The sequence below is a fragment of the Ambystoma mexicanum genome, chromosome 1q (genome assembly GCF_040938575.1).
Source record: "Ambystoma mexicanum isolate Mex_15411 chromosome 1q, UKY_AmexF1_1, whole genome shotgun sequence".
Lineage (NCBI taxonomy): Eukaryota > Metazoa > Chordata > Amphibia > Caudata > Ambystomatidae > Ambystoma > Ambystoma mexicanum.
This window is the reverse complement of record NC_090922.1, coordinates 1,225,114,738-1,225,133,747: the sequence shown is the minus strand read 5'-3', so window position 1 is coordinate 1,225,133,747 and position 19,010 is coordinate 1,225,114,738. Positions and strand designations below refer to the sequence as shown.

At 46.9% G+C, this 19,010-nt stretch overlaps 1 protein-coding gene across 1 annotated transcript in view; it reads left to right on the top strand.

Moving 5' to 3' along the window:
* The window catches only part of CACHD1 (cache domain containing 1), a 648,022-nt gene that overhangs the window by 541,708 nt on the left and 87,304 nt on the right, over window positions 1-19,010 (top strand). Inside the window, exon 15 of the mRNA XM_069641991.1 lies at window positions 2,523-2,704. Within this exon, the coding sequence (XP_069498092.1) occupies window positions 2,523-2,704 (182 nt within the window). The remainder of the gene's footprint in view (window positions 1-2,522; window positions 2,705-19,010) is intronic.

Here is a 19,010-nt window from a genome sequence, read left to right as displayed (position 1 = left end):
ACGGAGAATTTTCATTTTTGTGCTAAATTCCTCCCACCTTAGAAATCCACAGCTCTTTTGCTGGGCTTAGGACTTTTTAATTTTAACTCCTGAGTGGGACTTTATCTCACTGATGTGTTTTTCCCAGATTTGGATTTTGTTTTCACTATTTTTGGAGTCTTGACAAACTCCATAGGCATCTGCTTTTTGTTTAGTGACGCACAGCGCTCCCAGTGCAGTGTCACTGAGAAATCCTTTGGATTTCTCTTAAGGTTTAAATAACTTTTTCTTAAGGTTTAAATACCTTTTCTTGGGTGAACTACTGTACCCACTTAAAGTAAGGTCAAATTAATGTTACTTACCTTGCTGCTTTGTGTGGAGTGCTGAGGGGTTACCTAGTAGCCCTTTATCCTACTTTCTTATGTAAAATTTGTTGTTACCCTCATTACTTTAAAATGGCTGGTGGCAGTGGTCTACTTTGTACTACCAATGTGCGTTTTTACCGCAGGCTGAACCCTCAGCTGCAGTACAGCACCCATAGGTGACCATTTTGTCAAAATGGCCCCGGTCGTCTTTTTTTTGCCATTTTCTGTTTGTGGGGTCTTTCTTGGCTTTTACTCTGTGCGTGGAGACAGATTTGAGCCCTTTGTGTGTTTTGCTTTTGGCGGGCTTCAGCCCTGAAGCCCACACCTGTCTGGAAGGGCAGGAAGTGAGGGAGGATGCCGAAACTCCCTTATCCTTTGTCTCTAGGTATGTCTGCACAAAACTAGTCCTGATTGCTGGCTGGCTGTCCGGGAAGGACAGCCTAGGCTGTGAATGAATGGGAAACTCGCAGAACAAGGGTTTTGGGACTAGAGGCAGAGTTGACCACTGGAAGAAACATATAAGGAAGAAACGGTGAAGAGAAGGGCGCTGCAACCTCCTGGACCTGGAATTGCCCGGTGAAGCCCTGCTGCTGTGCTGACCTCCTTTTTCATATCGACAGAGATGCTCCGGACAGGACGACTTCTTCCTGTGGGTTAGTGGGACAAACTAACTTCGAGACGAGCTCCACTTTGGTGCAATCCTAGACTTGCTGTGCCTCAGTGCTGCAGAAGCCCAATGCCAGGGGTCGAGTGTCCATAACAGAGTGCAATGTCTGCCGTGGAGTGAATCGGCCAAAAGCTCCAGGAGCCTCCCAAGGACCTGCCAGAAGCAGGAGATCCTGATCCAGAGTCCCCTCATCAGAGTCCCAGACAGAGGGAGCAAGGAAAGTCCAACCAGAGATATTCGATCTGCATCAGTGCTGTTTGTGAATCGAAGAGAGCCATAGCTGCTGAAGTTCTGCCCGAGTCTGCCGCAGGAGCCCTCCAGACGTCCTCCCTGTTGTCCCCACGACTGAGGCTCAGGAACCAGGGCCTGCTTGGCTGTAGCAAGACGACATCCAGCTGGACCACTTTTCTTCTAACCAGAGGTACATTTTGGGCTTGGGGTGCTTACCTTCTTGCCTTATGTCGTGCGTTCTCACTTGAGAATTGCACTTGCTTAACTTTCTCAGTTGATTTCAACTCCCTTTTCCATATTTCAACTCCCTTTTGTGATGCTTGTGGGCACACAGCTTGTGTTCCTACAGTGATTCCTGACTTTGTGAAATATATTCATCCAAGAAGTGTATCAGAACTATAGACTGTGTCCAATTGACTTTGGCTGTCCTGGCTCTCTAAAGGCACCTTTCTTAATTCATTGACTTCTGGCATTGCTTGTCCTTCAATGGGTTGTAATTTGTTGGACACTGGTTACTGCTGGGAAAAGCTTACATAGATTTCATTGGTGGATTCAAACTGTCCTCACTTGATAAAGTATGTTCTAACCTTTCTAGTTTTACTTAACCCTTCCTTTCTGAAACTCACTCTAAAAAGTATGTTGGTGTTATATATGAATGCAATACTATCCTTGTTCTTGAAGTCACTTCAGGGTGTAGGAGAATGAATTAGCATATCCGAAGCATATTCACCAATTTTATTGATTCTGAAAAGTGGTTCCAATGTTTGCTTAAACCATTACAAACAGTTGCCTTTTTAAAGAATGCTTAACTAAAGCTTGTGTAAATAAATAATTATGAATAGCTAAAACCTTGAGTGTAAGTGTTACTTGTTTACTTGGATTGACTGATATTATCAGTACAGCTCTACAGCTCACATTTACCCCTCTTGAGATAGGCCTGGCTGCTCCGTCACACTTCCAACTTGTGTAGTACAGACCTATACCAAAGGTTGGGTTAGCCAATATCAAGCAGATAAGTATTGTGTAGTCTTTCACAGTGTGACTGCACCAATTCTTACCTAACAATGAGTATCGACTTTGTAAAATACATCAAACGCAAATGATAGCATCTTATGTTATCTTATACATACATGAGGCCTGGCATAATGATTGTGTGTGTGAGTTTTCTTCACAGTAATTGGGTGTAGACTATCTCTAAGCCTTTGGGGCCCTCCTGGTAACTGCTTAGTGTCCATTCATAAAGGAGTCCTGCTGAGTCTTTTTTTTTTTTTCCTTTACAGTTCTCCGTCAGAAATGAAGTAATGGCTACCAGTCACGTCACAGATGAATGGATGACTCAGATGGAGATGAGCAGCCTTAACAGCTACATTGTTCGGCGTTACATAGCAACACCCAATGGGGTGCTCAGGATTTATCCTGGCTCTCTTATGGACAAGGCGTTTGATCCGACCAGGAGACGGTGGTGAGTTTTGAGAATCATTAGGATTAGGCCCTGAATACATCAAAAAGGTAAAAAAAATATATATTTTTTTAAAAACGGCAAATTCTGTGCTAAACGGTATACATGAGTTCGCTCTGCAGTCTGAGGTTGCCCCTGTTGAACTCAACAGCTTTACACCAGCATCATAAATATTTACTGTTAATGATAATGGAACTAATACAATAAATGTGTGGTCCTTTAACACTATTTAGCAGTAGCTTGTTTTTTTAAAATATTGACTGGTATATATGGATGTTATCAAACCAAGTTCAATGCAGAAGCAAACTAGTTTTGATACACCTGACTGCATTTCTTTTACATTTCGTTGTTACACAGAGACTGACTATGTTCATTCCATGTGCCGTTTCAAGTGGAAAGAGTAGTTTTTTTTTATTTCCCTTAAGCTTTTCACATCAGATGTTTTCTTATATGCTGTAATATTTCTATGCAGGCATTTTTGTTTTATTTTATTCAGTTAAAGTGCGGACATTTAGAAAAAGAAAACTTGCCCAAGCAAAGTCTAAATTTGTTCGCTCAGTATGATGGAAGACACGTGTTTGACAAAATGAGAATTGCATACTTCAGCTTTAGTTAAACTCTTGTAATTATTTTTCTGATGTTTGTTAATCTGCTTAGAATCACATGCTGTGCATAGTTCCACATAGTTCCATAGTTCCACATCCAGTGGTCACTGCGGAGTATTGCATTTTGTTTTCGTAGTCGAAAAGGGGACGTCGACAAGGCGTGTCTAACACTATCCCTATAGTGACGTGCATTGTACCCACAATCCCTCACGCGTCGAGGTCCCTCAGATTGTTTAACGTGATCCCTCCCATTAGATCCCTCCTTAGACGTTGAAGCTGCAAAGCTATTTCACCGCTGAGTAAGAACTTCGGCGGTGACTTAGATGGAGGAGATCCTTCGGTGCTGCCGAGCACGTGGCCTGGCCTCGCCGGCCTAAGACAGTAGGGAGAGTGGGGTTGTGGGACATTTCTTCTATTTCTAAGAATGCCTTTCTCTCCCCCCTTTCCTTCCGGGTCGTTATCACTCATATCTGTATCCTCCGCTATGGCGAGGACTCCGTTTAGATTTTGCCCATGCTGTAAGGGCAAATTCACATGGAAAGACCAGCACAAACGGTGTAACCATTGCTTACCCCTTGACCACAACGAGGAAGGCTGTGCGGCCTGTAAACTGCGTCACCCGAAAACTTTAAAGGACCGCAGGGTCAAGAGGTGGGCAGCCTACGATATGTCTGGAGCCGATTCCTCACCCTCCGCCGCCGAGTGTGACGAGGATAGTGATAACAAGACCTCCGTTTCAGAAGTTGTAGACCTCTCTAGGGAGCGTACCCACTCCTCGGCATCTGTCCCCGGCATATAGACATAAGCACACAACCCACGGCAGTTCTTTGTCGAAGAAAGCCATAGCGGCAACAGGGACGCCGGACCCACCGGCGTCCTCCACCGACCGTAAGGGTTGCAGGCCCTCCCCCGCAGACGCGACTAGCGACTGTGCTACCTGCAGACAAGGGCACTACCACCAAAACGCCAGGCGACGCGCCTCGTAAGAGTGTTATTGTTGCCGAAAAAAAGACTCTGCACCGCCCAGCATGACGCCAGACGAACCCTTGACGGACAAATTGTCGAGAGCTTGGCGCGTATAGTTTCCACTGACGGCCAGAAACGGACGGCGAGTGAAATGCCGAAGACCGCTCACAAGGCCAGGGAAACGCTGAGAATGCCGGAAGGGAGGCAGGGACCGCTCCCACCGTCGAAAGAAGGCCCTAGCCTACAAGACGGTTTCTCAGAAGCCGAAGGGACTTTATCCTCGACGTTATGGGACAGATCAAGACGGCTACCGGTCGAAGAGCCTCTTTTTTCGCCTCCAGACCGTTCTGGGTTACCACATTGGACTTTTGAGAGATTCCAATCATGTATGGACAAACTGGATAGATTGATGTCCACTCCTGAACACAAAACACCCAAGAGGCCAAGAGAGGTACTTCATGAGGACCCCAGGGCTAAATATGCTAGACTATTTAACCCCCTTCAAGAGGAATCTAATACTTATGACCTCACTGAAGAAGACCCTCCCTTCCAAGAGGGCGAGGAATTCTTAGATAGTGAAGACCAACTGAACCTTGAAGAAGAAGGTTTTGAGGAAAACCTTGACATAGGTGGGGTGGGCTTCGAGGAAGACCTAGATGAAGGTGGCTCACAGCCTTGGCAGTCACCAACAGCGTCTGCAGACCCTGAGATCCTAAACTTTCCCTCTCCTCAGACCACACCAGTCAGGAATCCGTCACCAATAGATGACCAACCCACTTTCAACGCGCTACTACGGAAGGCAGCAGCGCACTTTGAGATTGAAAGTGGGGAAATTACTCCCGATACTGATTTTGTAGAAAGAATCATTAAGGAAAAACCTCCCACTAGTCAAACCATTTCCCTCCTCGCCTTAGTTAAGAGACGAATCACCCCTTCGCTGTCTACACCTGCGCTGGTCAGAGGGGTCAATCCAAGAATTGAAAAACTGTTTACTACCTCTCCTTCGGACCCATTATACATTAAGGGTCACTCAATTCCAGACTCCTTCGTGGTAACTACCACAACGAAAAGAGCAGGGGTTCCGCTGTCAACCAGCGAAGCACCCCCAGACAAAGAAGGAAAGAAACTCTACGCCCTGGGTAAAGGAATTACAGCCTCGGCAGCTTTTTCAACCAGAATTGCCAATAATAATACCCTACTGGCAAGTTATGCTGATGCCCAATGGGGAAAATTACGGCAAGACCTCAAGGAGATCCCTGAGCCCTTAAGAACTCTTATTAACCACGTTAACAGAAGGAACTCTGGTTAACCAGAGCATCATTAAAAACACTCTTGATGCTGCAGAAACGGCTGGCCGTTCTTTAGTCCAGGGAGTACTTCTGAAGCGTCATGTCTGGCTCTGCAATTCAGGTTTTAAGCCAGAAACCCAGGTGTCACTCATTAATAAACCAATAGAGGATTCTAACCTCTTTTGGAAAGCAGTGGATGACGCACTGGAGACTGCGAAGAAGGATTTCGACACCCTAAAGAATTTAGGCCAAATCTCAAGGCCTCCCAATAAGCGAGGATTCGGCAACAAACACTTTTTTCAAGGGCAATGTCAACAACAGCATCAACAACAGCAGTACACTGCAGGCAACTGGTCCTCTACTCAAGGACCCAGTGGCCAATACACTCAAAGAGGACAACGCCGTGGCAAGGGTAGAGGTCGGGCCCCACTCCCAGAGGATCCCCGGCTACCAACACCAAATGACCTGAAGGTTCGGATCCCCTCCCATGCATCGCCGGTCGGGGGCCGGTTAACATCTTTCCTACCAGCATGGGAGGGAATAACATCAGACCGCTGGGTATTGTCAACCATAGCCCGCGGTTATTGCATAGAATTCAGTCGGTCCCCCAAGTGCAGACCCCCAAAGGGACGACGCTTATCACCGGAGCACCTCGCCATCCTTCCTCAAGAAGTGGTACTGCTGCTACTAAAAGGAGCAATAGAGGTCTTGCCTCTATCACAGGTAATGGAAGGTATTTATTCAGTGTACTTACTTGTACCCAAAAAGGACTTAACCATGCGCCCTGTACTAGATCTGCGCCCAGCGAACAAATTTGTCAAACCTCAAAAATTTAGCATGGTGACCCTACAGGAAGTAATCCCCCTACTTTCACAGTGAGATTACATGACAACACTGGACATGAAAGATGCATACTTTCATATTTTAATGTTGCCAGCGCGCTGAAAATACCTCAGGTTCATGATAGAGGGCAAACGCTATCAGTTCAAAGTGCTACCCTTCGGCATAGCGTCAGCGCCGAGGGTATTCACAAAAGTACTGGCAGTTGCAGCGGCCCACCTGTGCAGGTTGTCCATCCCAGTATACCCTTACCTCGATGATTGGCTCATAACAGGGGATTCTTACGAGACATGCTTCTCAAATACCCAAACGACTGTAGACCTTTTGTTCCAACTGGGCTTCTCCATCAACGAGAAGAAGTCCAGCCTAGACCCCAGCCAGATCAAACAATTCCTAGGGGATCTAATTCGAACAAATTACCGCCTCGTCTTCCCCTCCAACGAGAGGGTCCAAAATATGCTGTTTCAGATCCCTCAATATGTGGCCGGTCGAGAGGTGATGGTACGCAAAGCAATGCGATTGCTAGGAATGATGGCGTCACGTATATATTTGGTACCCCACGTGCACCTGCGCATGCGCCCAATGCAAAAGTGGCTCAACAGTCAGTGGTGTCAGGCCAGCGGACAATCGGACGATCTAGTGGTGGTCTTGCAGGCCTTGGTTCTCTCGCTACGGTGGTGGTCGAAGGAAAACCTGGTAATAGGGAAACCATTCACCACCCCCGCAGTGGAAGCTACTCTAACCACAGGCGCATACCTCACAGGATGGGGGGCTCACCTTATCCCATCAGACTGCACATGGAGTTTGGACTTGCTGGAACTGCTAGAAGTCTTCAAAGCACTGAAGGTTTCCCAGGCACACCTGCAAGGGAAAACAGTGATGGTCCTCACAGACAGCACCACAGCCATGTACTACCTGAGCAAGCAAGGGGGCACGCACTGTCCAAGCTGTCCCAGAACATCTGGAAGTGGGCTCTCAAATGCATGATGTTCCTGTTGTCACAACATGTACCAGGGGAACTCAATCTGCTAGCAGACTAACTCGGCAGAGACTTCCCTCTGCCCGCAGAGTACGAATGGCGGTTAAGAGGAGACATCGTCTTCGACGTTTTCACACAATGGGGGTTCCCAGAAATAGATCTGTTTGCAACTCTGGAGAACTCCCAATGCCAAGATTACACCTCCAGGTACCCCCAGAACCGATCCAAGGGGAACAGTCTCTGGATAACATGGTCAGGGAAATTTGTTTACGCTTTTCCCCTGACTCCCCTTCTCAACAAAATAGTGCACACGATGCACCAGGAACCAGTCGCCATGATACTAGTGGCCCCTATGTGGGCCGGACAGCCATGGTTCGCTCACCTGATGGAGATGTCTCTGTCTCCACTGGGGAAACTACCCTGCCCGTACAACATGCTGTCACAGGACAGGGGCAAGACGATACACCCATGCCCACAGACCATGAATTTAGCAGCCTGGCTCCTGAGGTCATAGAATTTTGACACTTACAGCGCCCTCAAAGATGAATGGACATTCTTAGGGAGGCTAGAAAACCTAACACTCGTTACTGCTATTCTAGCAAATGGAAGAGATTCGTCATCTGGTGTACAAATAAGAGCATCAACCCCGTTGACTGCTCTCCCACACATACTGTTCTTTACCTGACTCACTTATTAGACTCAGGATTGGTCTTTAATTCTATTAAAGTTCATCTAGCTGCACTTTCCGCATACACCACTTCTCAACTCAGTGTCATGGTGGAAAGTCCCAGTTATTAAAGCCTTCATGGAGGGAGTAAAGAGGATACACCCTCCTATAGCCAACCCAGCTCCCGGATGGGACCTAAACGTGGTACTTACCAGGCTTATGGGCTCACCCTTTGAACCCATGCACAAGGCATCCCTTAAGGACCTCATTCTTAAGACTGCTTTCTTAATAGCTATCACCTCCATTAGGAGAGTGAGTTAACTACAAGCACTCTCTATACTAGACCCCTTTGTAACAGTTCACAAAGATAAGGTGGTTCTACGCACACATCCTAGGTTTGCACCATAATGTATTTAAAAATTCCATGTCAACCATTCAATAGAACTACCAACGTTCTTTCAAAACCCTTCAAATTTAGGAGAAAGGAGCCTGCATACACTAGATGTGCGCAGAGCTGTCATGTTTTATATGGAAAGAACTAGACCTCTGAGAAAGACTAATTAGTTCTTTGTCTCAGTGGCAGCAGGAAGAGAAGGAGATGAGTTTCAAAATCCACTATATCTAGATGGATTGTCCAATGCATCACTCTGTTACACTCTTGCTAAGAGAGAACTACCCTTCAAGCCAAGAGTACATTCTACTTGTGGCACTGGGGCTTCCATAGCATTGTCCATAGACTTGTCCTTGGCCTCAAGCCCAGGGACCGTATCTCTCCAGGACTGAAATCGCTACACTGGCTCCCTGTGGCTGCGAGGATTAAGTTCAAAACCCTCAGCATTGTCCACAAGGCCTTCTGGGGCCTTGGGCCAAAATACCTTCAACTCTCTCTTCCTAAATATCTTCCTTCTCGAGCTCTTCGCTCATCCGCCTCCAACTGCCTCAGGGTCAGCCGCTTCTCCAAGCAACGAGTTGGGGGGAGATCTCTCTCCGCAGCAGGGGCCTCCCTCTGGAACAGCCTTCCTGCCTCCCTGAAACTTGAGAACCATCTCCGGTTCCGGAAGCACCTCAAAACCTTCCTCTTTGCTTCTGCTTTCTCTCCCCCTCCCCCCTGCTAAATCACTGAAACTGTACTGAATCAGCAACTGGGCCACTCGCCAAGCCACTCTCCCCTGCACTGCCTCCCTGGCAGCCCCCGCACTACGGGACTGTCTCTGTATCCCTACAGCCCCCTCTCCCAGCACTAATCTGCACTTATCCTGCACTTGCCACCAGCTGACCCTTATTATTTATCTTGTATTTTACTAATCACTTTGTACTGCACTTTCCCCTCTCCCCCTTGCACTTTTCCCGTCCCCTCTACCCATGCACTTGCGTGATCTGAATGACACCTGGCCTAGTAGGATCGTTTGTCTCCCCTTGTTCCTCCCCCCCCTTCCCTGCCTCGTCGCGCCTTGAAACACTTGTGTATAGGCGCGTTACAAATGCCATATCATATCATTCATTGCAAATGTCCCTCTTGAGTCCATTTGCAAAGCGGCAACCTGGAGTTCTGTACACACCTTTACAAAACACTACTGTCTAGATGCCCACTCTAGATCTCATTCCCAGGTGGGAAAAGCAGTATTAAGACATCTTGTTTCTACTGTTCCTTCTCACAACCCACCTCCAACTCCAGGTACTGCTCGATAGTCTATGCACAGCATGTGGTTCTAAACAGATTACCGTAAAAGAATTTCTGATGGTTGTATCTGCTTAGATTCACATGCACCCACCCTTTCTCCCCGCTCGGATGGAAGGAACATGGACATCCATTATCTATCTCTCTCTGTTCTGTACTCATTCACGTCTAATAGGCTCCCTCAGGGCAGAAAAAATACAGAGGGACCTCGACGCGTGAGGGATTGTGGGTACAATGCACGTCCTATAGGGATAGTGTTACAGACACGCCTTGTCGACGTCCCCTTTTCAACTACGAAAACAAAATGCAATACTCTGCAGTGACCACTTGATGTCGGACTATGCACAGCATGTGAATCTAAGCAGATACAACCATCAGAAATGCTTTTCCGGTAAGTAATGCGTTGTCATATTACCTTTTCCAAAAACACTATCTGGGCACGGACCACCAATCGGTGCCTGCAGTATCTGGGCACGGACCACCAATCAGTGCCTGCAGTATCTGGGCACGGACCCCCGATCATTGCATGCAGTATCTGTGCACGGACCCCCGATCATTGCATGCAGGATCTGTGTACGGACCACCGATCATTGTATGCAGTATCCTTAAACTATGAAGTGGTAATTTCCTTTTTACTGGTCGTACATGGAAGGATATTGGATTTGAAGAACAGGAAAGTGAACGCTTTTTTGTTGTTGGTTCAGTAGTTTTTGGAAAAAGAAGTGAATTGTCAAGTTCTCCAACATTAAAATAGTGTGGCATGAAAGGGATTTGTGGCCTCTGAAAGCTTTTACTGCTTCATCATGCTCCCTTCAGGTGTACACTTGTTGGTAGCAAAGGCCATATTGTAGAGGAAGCCAGGCTTCGTAGTTTAGAAGTTTAAAAATGTAGGACTCCAGACAACAAGAATGGTGCATCGTTCCCATTCTTATAGTAGACCTGCTTTCATCTGTCCGTCCTCCCGCCCTCCCCAACCCTCTACACTAGATTTGGTTAGTTGTCCGATTGCTTCAGTATTCTTCATACACCCAGCTACGATTTTTGTTGTCTCATGTTTTGTTAATATTATGGTAATATGCTTTGATAATGCACCAAATCACTAGCAGTAGTTTCCCAGCCTAGGCTTGTATGTGGAGCACCCACCTGACCGTAGTCGGCTGGAGGAATGGACATGATCATGGGAAAGATAACGGGGTGTAAAATCTACACTCGCCACTAGCTAGTGCTAATTGACTATTTTCGAGTAAGAAATGGTGTGCTTACCTGTATGCATAGAAATGAGGGGGGGTCAAGGGACTTTTTATGGCTGCCTAGTAGCTTTTTATGGCTGGCTAGTAGCTTTACATTTCTACCCCTGATAAGAGAAAGGGAAAGCAGGAAGGGAAGGCTAGAAATGGAGGCTAGGGAGGTAGGGAGGGAGGGAGGTGGGCAGGCAAAGCAGCAGGGAAAGAATGTTTTTGCAATAGCATGAGTGCATCTCAGTTTTATTCGGTGGACTGTAGTTCAACAGGAAGGAGGCAGATAAGTTGTACAATGTTGTGATCGTTGGGCTGTGTTTTCAAGGCCAGTTTGGAGAAATAGTTAGTTGGTACACAATGTAATGTTGAAGGCATGAGAGTCTTGCAATCCTGGAAGTTTTGCTGGTCATTTGCCTGGGCATCTGTACACATAGTTCCCAGGTTTAAACTCTAGATTGTTAATTTTGTGACCGACAAGCCTCAGTGGCATAGTCGTGAATGAACTGTGTATAAATGTGAATGCTGTGAATGGAGCTGCAAACTAGTGTAAAATTGTGAAGTCTGCGCTTTGATGTTAGAACGGTTATTAAGCACTTGCTCCGTGTCTTGTGGTGCTAGAATTTCTTTCATGCAGTGAGTGAAATGAGGTGATGCCTCAGGGGTATAGTATAGAATTGTGTAGCAATCTATATTAAGATCTACCCTAAGCTCCGTGTGCATACTATAGAATTGTGTAGCAATCTATATTAAGATCTACCCTAAGCTCCGTGTGCATACTATAGAACTGTGTAGCAATCTATATTAAGATCTACCCTAAGCTCCATGGGCATACTATAGAACTGTGTAGCAATCTATATTAAGATCTACCCTAAGCTCCATGTGCATACTATAGAACTGTGTAGCAATCTATATTAAGATCTACCCTAAGCTCCATGGGCATACTATAGAACTGTGTAGCAATCTATATTAAGATCTACCCTAAGCTCCGTGTGCATACTATAGAACTGTGTAGCAATCTATATTAAGATCTACCCTAAGCTCCGTGTGCATACTATAGAACTGTGTAGCAATCTATATTAAGATCTACCCTAAGCTCCGTGTGCATACTAAAGAACTGTGTAGCAATCTATATTAAGATCTACCCTAAGCTCCGTGTGCATACTATAGAACTGTGTAGCAATCTATATTAAGATCTACCCTAAGCTCCGTGTGCATACTATAGAACTGTGTAGCAATCTATATTAAGATCTACCCTAAGCTCCGTGTGCATACTATAGAACTGTGTAGCAATCTATATTAAGATCTACCCTAAGCTCCGTGTGCATACTAAAGAACTGTGTAGCAATCTATATTAAGATCTACCCTAAGCTCCGTGTGCATACTATAGAACTGTGTAGCAATCTATATTAAGATCTACCCTAAGCTCCGTGTGCATACTATAGAACTGTGTAGCAATCTATATTAAGATCTACCCTAAGCTCCATGTGCATACTATAGAACTGTGTAGCAATCTATATTAAGATCTACCCTAAGCTCCGTGTGCATACTATAGAACTGTGTCGCAATCTATATTAAGATCTACCCTCAGCTCCGTGTGCATACTGTGTGAAAGACTGAAGCGGATGTGCACAAACGGGGTAGATCGGGATAGAAGGGCCAGATACAGTCTAGCACTCTTCTGTTATGTTGCTATGCTTTTACTGTTGACATGATACTACTCCACTCTTTGTTGCCTGTGCAGTGTTTTATGCAACAGTCTGGTCACCTTATAGGGCTGCAGAGCAGGTGTGGAATATTTAAGGCTACAAGCCAACCGTGTGAACACCAGTTCATCCCTGAAGAGCATCTCAGCCAGCTAAAGTCAGAGAATTGGCGTAAAACGGAAGTAAAGCGCCCCAAAATCGAATCCTAGGCAAGAAAAACGGTGATGTCGGATGTCTGTACACCGGGAAAGCCATTTAATGTCAGGACTGGTAGTATGGAGTATGTGAAAAAGTTGAGTTTGCCATGTTCACGACTACCTGAAAAATGAGAAAAAAGATCCCATTTTCATTTTGCTAAAAATTCCGTTTATTTTGTTACATTAAAACGTTATTCTATTGCACCAATTCACCCCCATAGCAGTCTTGGAGAGCATAGGCATTGCCCTGTTTGCAAAATGTTTAAAGGCGTGTAAAAGTCCTTGGTGGAGCATCGGTAAGGCTTTCAAGCCAAGGTGTGATTGTAAGCCTGGTCATGCTGACAACATAAGAGCAAAGCCATACTGTACACTGCCTCATCAAACCCTCGAAACCAGTTACAATGATATAACAGAGGAACAAGGGCTAGAAGGAGGCTACCCCAGAGTGAACTGAAAGCTGCCAACTACCCCAGGTACTATGAATGTCCTCAATACTCGGCACTACACCCTTTATGGTTTTACCTATGCATGGCTGCTCTTGCAAAGATACTTGACGGTTATGAATGAGGTATCCAGGTATGCTGATGATGCCTAGGTTCGCATCAGAATCAGTTTCATCAGCATACTACCAAAGGATTCCGGAGGTTCCCTGAGTTGCAAACTGCCTTGCAATGATCCAGAATTGGATGAATCATCACTTGCTCTAGATAAATATTTCCAGAACTAAAGTCCTGGCCATTTGAGCTGATCACCCATCTTAACGCTATGCAAATCACTTGGCCCTCATCAAAGGGGGACGCCGACAAGGCTAAAGGTTCACTTCCTGTGTATCTTATTGAACACATCCCTGCCTTTTACCCCTCAAGTAAACACAAACAAAACTTTTTTTCTACCACCCACAACGTCTGTGGGGCTTTGCCTTTATGGGCCATACCCTAAAATTTCGTACTTATACGTCATTTGGTCGTTTGATGTGGATCACTGCAGCAGTCATGCCAACCCAGAAAGACTGCTACAAATCTTTAAGCATAAAACCACAACTTATCCTCAGGGAGCATATACTTTTGGAGGATGTGTAACCTTTAGTCATATTCAAACAATCCTGGAATCTACACTTTAGGGGAAACTGGCCCACCAATTGGAACACTTATGAAAGCAATTGGCACCCATGCTTCACTATAGAAAAAATAAGCCTCCTTATTGTGAGGATGTTGGTATGTGGTTCCAGAGTGTTGGTGTGAGGAGTTGGAGACGGAGGAAGAACTGAAGATGACCAAGCCAAATAGGGCGCATATCGGGAGAACTAAACAGGAGGTGGTCCAGCTAAGTGAGCTTCACTTTAGAAGGGCAAGGCTTATAGGAAAGGCTAGAGAAGGGAGCCTGCCGAAAGCCTAACCTTGAGAAGACTTAATCTGACGGTACCCTGCTGAGGGCTCTAGCGCAGATACTGTTATTAGCTGCAGAGCCAAGTAAAGCAGTTTACAACCTTGGAGATGCTCTTGGTGGGGCGCAGAGCAGGAGATCTGCATTACTGCAGCCAGACAAATATCTAGAGAACAAAATCCTACCCAGAACACCATCGAAAACTACAAGGGCCTGTCCAGTAAAGCACAAAAGACACCTAAAGCAAGATGGGGAAAGAGTTGCAAGGTCTTTTCTCAGTAAGGGTCATCAGGAGGCCCCGAGTACCAGATGGGGCTAACCGAACAGGTATTGCGCAGATATGATTCTAGCAAGGGTATAGAGTTGCGGAAGAGGACTTGACATTTTGGATAGATCAACCAAGGCCAAGTCAAGATGTGTGCAGGGGCACTTTAACCTTCGCTGGGACTGGGAGTGTTCCAGTGTGTGGAAAGCCTGCATCTTAGTATATTAGAATAGGAACGGACCATTGGACCTTGGACACTTGCACTTTTCAGAATAGATGTGATTTGAGTTAAACTTCCATCTCGTATGTTTCACCTTGAGAAATCATCCTGTTTGGTTGTTTTGTTATTCACCAAGGTCTGTAGGAATTGGCCTCATCCTGCTGTGACCCTAGAACTCTTATATGGTAAAAGAATGGTTTTGGGGAACTTGACACCAGGGTTAGCAAACTGTTTGGTGCAGAAGAGGGTAGGTTGCCCAGAGATTTCAATAGACTGAGTGCTGCAGATTAGACCAACTTGTGGCTAAGGAAGGACCGTTTTGTTTCATATCCTACACTCTGCCAAGTTGGCACATTCATTTTATTTTACACCTTTTCCTTACTGCCCTCAGCCTGTTTATTTTTAGCTATTGGGTGGAGAGTAAGCACCCCCTATAAGCCTGGTGCTGGTTGGTTGGTTTGCCCATTTGACTGCCCATATCCATTATAATCCCCATGGCCATTGCCACCCATTACCTCACCACCCAAAAAACTTCCTTCTAGGATATGTTTGAGCTACCTCTATCACTTAGGAACATCACACGTTGGCCTGCCAGTGTTGTTCCTGAGCAGGATGCCGAGTTATTTGCTTAATTGCAGCTATAAAGGCCCCACTTATTGGAAATGTCCTCCTTGAGATTTACTCTGGACGCCAAACCAGGTTTGGTCCCTTTGTTAGTTTTGTCTTTAGCGGGATTTACGCGTGAAGCCACATCTGGCTCCAGTATGTCTGGCAGGGGCAGGAAGTGAGGGAGGTGCCCGAAACTCCATGCTCAATCCCCTTGGTTACAGGAATGCACCCAAAGGTGATTGGCCGCCTGGCCGCCCGGCAAGGACAGCCACCCTGCTGTGTGAGTGACAGCTAGGCTGGGATGAATGGGAGAAACCTGCATAAAATGCGAGGCTTTTTGGCTTGGAGGGCAGAGTCAACCACTGGATGAAGGAATCCGAAGAAGAACTTGGAGGAGACGTCTGCTGCAACTCCTGGACCGTTGTTTGCCTGGTGAAGCCCAGCTGCTGTGCCGAAGCTCCGAATTCGCCTCGCCTAGACTAGAGAAGCCCTGCAAGGACGACTTCTCCCCTTGTGTTGGTGGGACGTTTGGACATCCTCTTGGAGCTGGCTGTACTTCGCTGCTGCTAGAACCGAAGTGCCAGGGAGCGGAAGTGAGTGGGCGGGTCTGACCGGGTAAGGGTGGCAAAGTGTATTGTAGGTTGGGTGGAGTGGGGGGTTAGCGGCAGTGGAAAGGATGGGGGGTTCAGAGGAAGACATGGGGGGGTTGTAGGGAGAGGGAGTAGGTGGGCAACTGGTGGGGCTTGGGGTTTTTGAGGGAGAAGAGGAGCTAGGATGAGAAAGGGGTGGGAGGAGAGGCTTGAGGAATAGATTGGGGTAAAGAGTGGGATCTCGGATGGAGCAGAGGAAAATGGGGGTCAGAGGTCCTGAGGTGAATGAGACCAGTGCCCTTTCGAAGTGTGGGTGAGTGTGGTGGGGCGCCTGTGGAGATTGGTGTTTTGGCCAGGGTGGCCCTTTTTGCGCTTAGTGATGGGAAGTGTGAGTTAGTGAAGGGAAGGGGAGGTTGTAAGGATGATATGGGTAGAGGGAGAAGTGGAGAAATGGTTGGGGGTAGGTGTGTGGGAGGGGAGTTGGGTGGGGGAGGAGGGGGTTGGAGAGGAGAGATGGGAGGGTGGGTCAAGGGGCAGCTGTTTTCTATTCTGCAGCGCCAGCGTGCAGCTCTGTTTGGGAGGTGCAAGATCTGCGTGTATGGTGGACGGGGAGGTATGATTTTGGGGGACAGGCGAGCGTTGAACAGGGTGTGGTGAAGAGGGGTGAGGGGGCTGCGTGTATGATGGGGGAAGAGAGGTGCAGGCGGTGGAGGAAGAGGGGAGGGGAAAGGTGGGCTGGGTAGGTCATTAGTTAGGTTTCTGGAGTGCCAGCTTTTAGCTCGGAGCTGGGCGTTGTGGCAGGGCTGTAGCCTGAAAGAATTGTGAGATTTTTGATGAGGGCAGATTATGGTAAGCATGTGATGCTCTGCGATCAGTCCGATGTGATAAAAGGCCTAATTATGAGCCTGGGTGCTGCCTGAAGCCGTTTTAAGACTTGTGTGCCTGACTGTTGGTCAAAATCTGAACACAAACTATGACTGGGAACAGTTTGATCCTGAGGCAAGACTAATGCTTACAAGATTATCCAAGTTCAAAAAGTTAGGCTAAGCCTGGAAATATGTCTAAATTCTAAACATCATGCTTGCAGGAAGTCTAAATTCAGAATCTAGCGAAACGCATAGATTCAAGACATACATTGTAGTGGGAAAATGCACCTAGATTCAAAATATACACTGCGGTGGGAAATGCACTATACACTGTGTGAGACAATCCAACAATGCACACATTTAAGTCTGCCTGAAATCAGTAACTCTACTTGGTGCAAGGAATGCCTACCCTCCCCTCGTTCCCCAGCATAACAATTTGTCAACGCTGTCGGATGCTCTGGATGTGCAATGGTGGCGGTGCAATGGTGAGGTAAATGGCACAGTGTGAATCAGTACGGTGTCATGAGCATGCAGTAATACAGTGGTAGGTTTTTAGCTGTGCACAGTAATGGCTGTGCTCAACACCCATACCACCTTTCCTTAGTTGTCCCTGCAGGATTCTCTGCCAGGCGTCCAAGAGCGAACTGGGCAAACAGGGAGCGGAGCTGCCCAGGAGGGAAGCTGCCCTTAACGCACTGCCCGGGCAGGCTGCCTGGTTGAGCTCAAGATGAGGCAGAGGCCCAATCAGTTGTTCACCAGCAAGACCAATCGCGAGAAGGAGGCGTGGAGGACTGGACTGGACTGGACTGGGAAGGGAAGGGGAGGGAAGGGAACAGGCACAGGGCCTGAGGAAGGTGGCGAGGCAGAGGCCCGCTTTCCAGTGCAAGATGGATGGAAGGCCAAGGGGCAGACACTCTCCCTTGCATGAACAGCGGGTAGAGGGGTGGAAAAACGAGCAGACCTGGAAGGGAACTCTGGCTTCCTCAATGGAGGCCAATCAGCTGCTCACCAGCAAGGCCAATCAGGAGGGCGTGTGGTGGGAGGAAGACTGGTAGGTGAGGGAAAGGCAGGGGAACAGGCACGCGGTAGGTGGCGAGGCAGAGGGCCACTTTCCGGTGCAAGATGGGTGGAAGGCCAGGGGGCAGACACTCACGCTTGAAGGGACAGCGTGCACCGATATCAGATGGGTCCACCCTCAGACTGCATTTCTCATGATATGATAGGTTATTTATAACGCACTTAATACGCAGAGGTTTCTAAGCGCAGATCCGGGGATTTAACCAGTGGTACGCCATGTCGTCTTGCTTCCAAGGCGAGCACGTTGCCACTGAGCTATCCTTCCAAGACTCATCCACTTTATGGTCCCCTTTCATACCTTACTCTGGGTGGATCAAGAATGATGGACTTGCCACTGTCCGAAGTGGCCATTGCCTCTATATCACCATATTTTTCTCCCATTCCAAGTGCTTGGCAGCAGCAGCATGGGATGCTTTGCAAAAGAAATACTGGCTTTATTCTATTATATGAACTATATTTTCACCCTCGAATGTTGATCCATCTTTGTACTGCATTTGTACATGGCAGTCACTCACATGCAAATGCTGTTCTTTTCTTCATGTCCTCGTCACTGGGTCCTTATTCAGTGGAGGGTCGCCTGATACTGATTGTGCTACGTGGTGACACCTATTGACAGCACTCTGTGCACTGGAACTGGTGTTGGATGTTTTGGTTCTTTCCATCGTAAAACAATATCGTAAAACTGGTAGTGCCCCTCCGAACCCGATTTAAAGAAAGTTTGACAGTATTCTGGCAACTTGCCTGCTAGCCCCCGAAGATTGGGTCATTGTAGCAACCTATTGGTAGTGATGGGATATGGGGAGAACTGCGGCAGCAGGCTCAAATTATTAAATGTCAGTGTTATTACGGTTTCCTTTTTGATCCAGCAAACGTTGGTTTGCACATCCCTCGAATACCTACAGTGACTTCTTATGCCGCCATGTGATGATAAAAAAAACTAGCACGTTCCAAGGCACAGGTCCAGGAAATTAATTTCTGATTTTTACTTCTTAGCCTTTTCACATAGATGCTTTCAAGCGGTCACGTGACCAGTCTAGTCATACAATGATGAAGTTATGTCCCATGATCACATTGTTCGTCATGTTTGAGGGGTCGGATACATTACTGGCTGCTTGGAGTCAGGAAAAGGTAGACCAT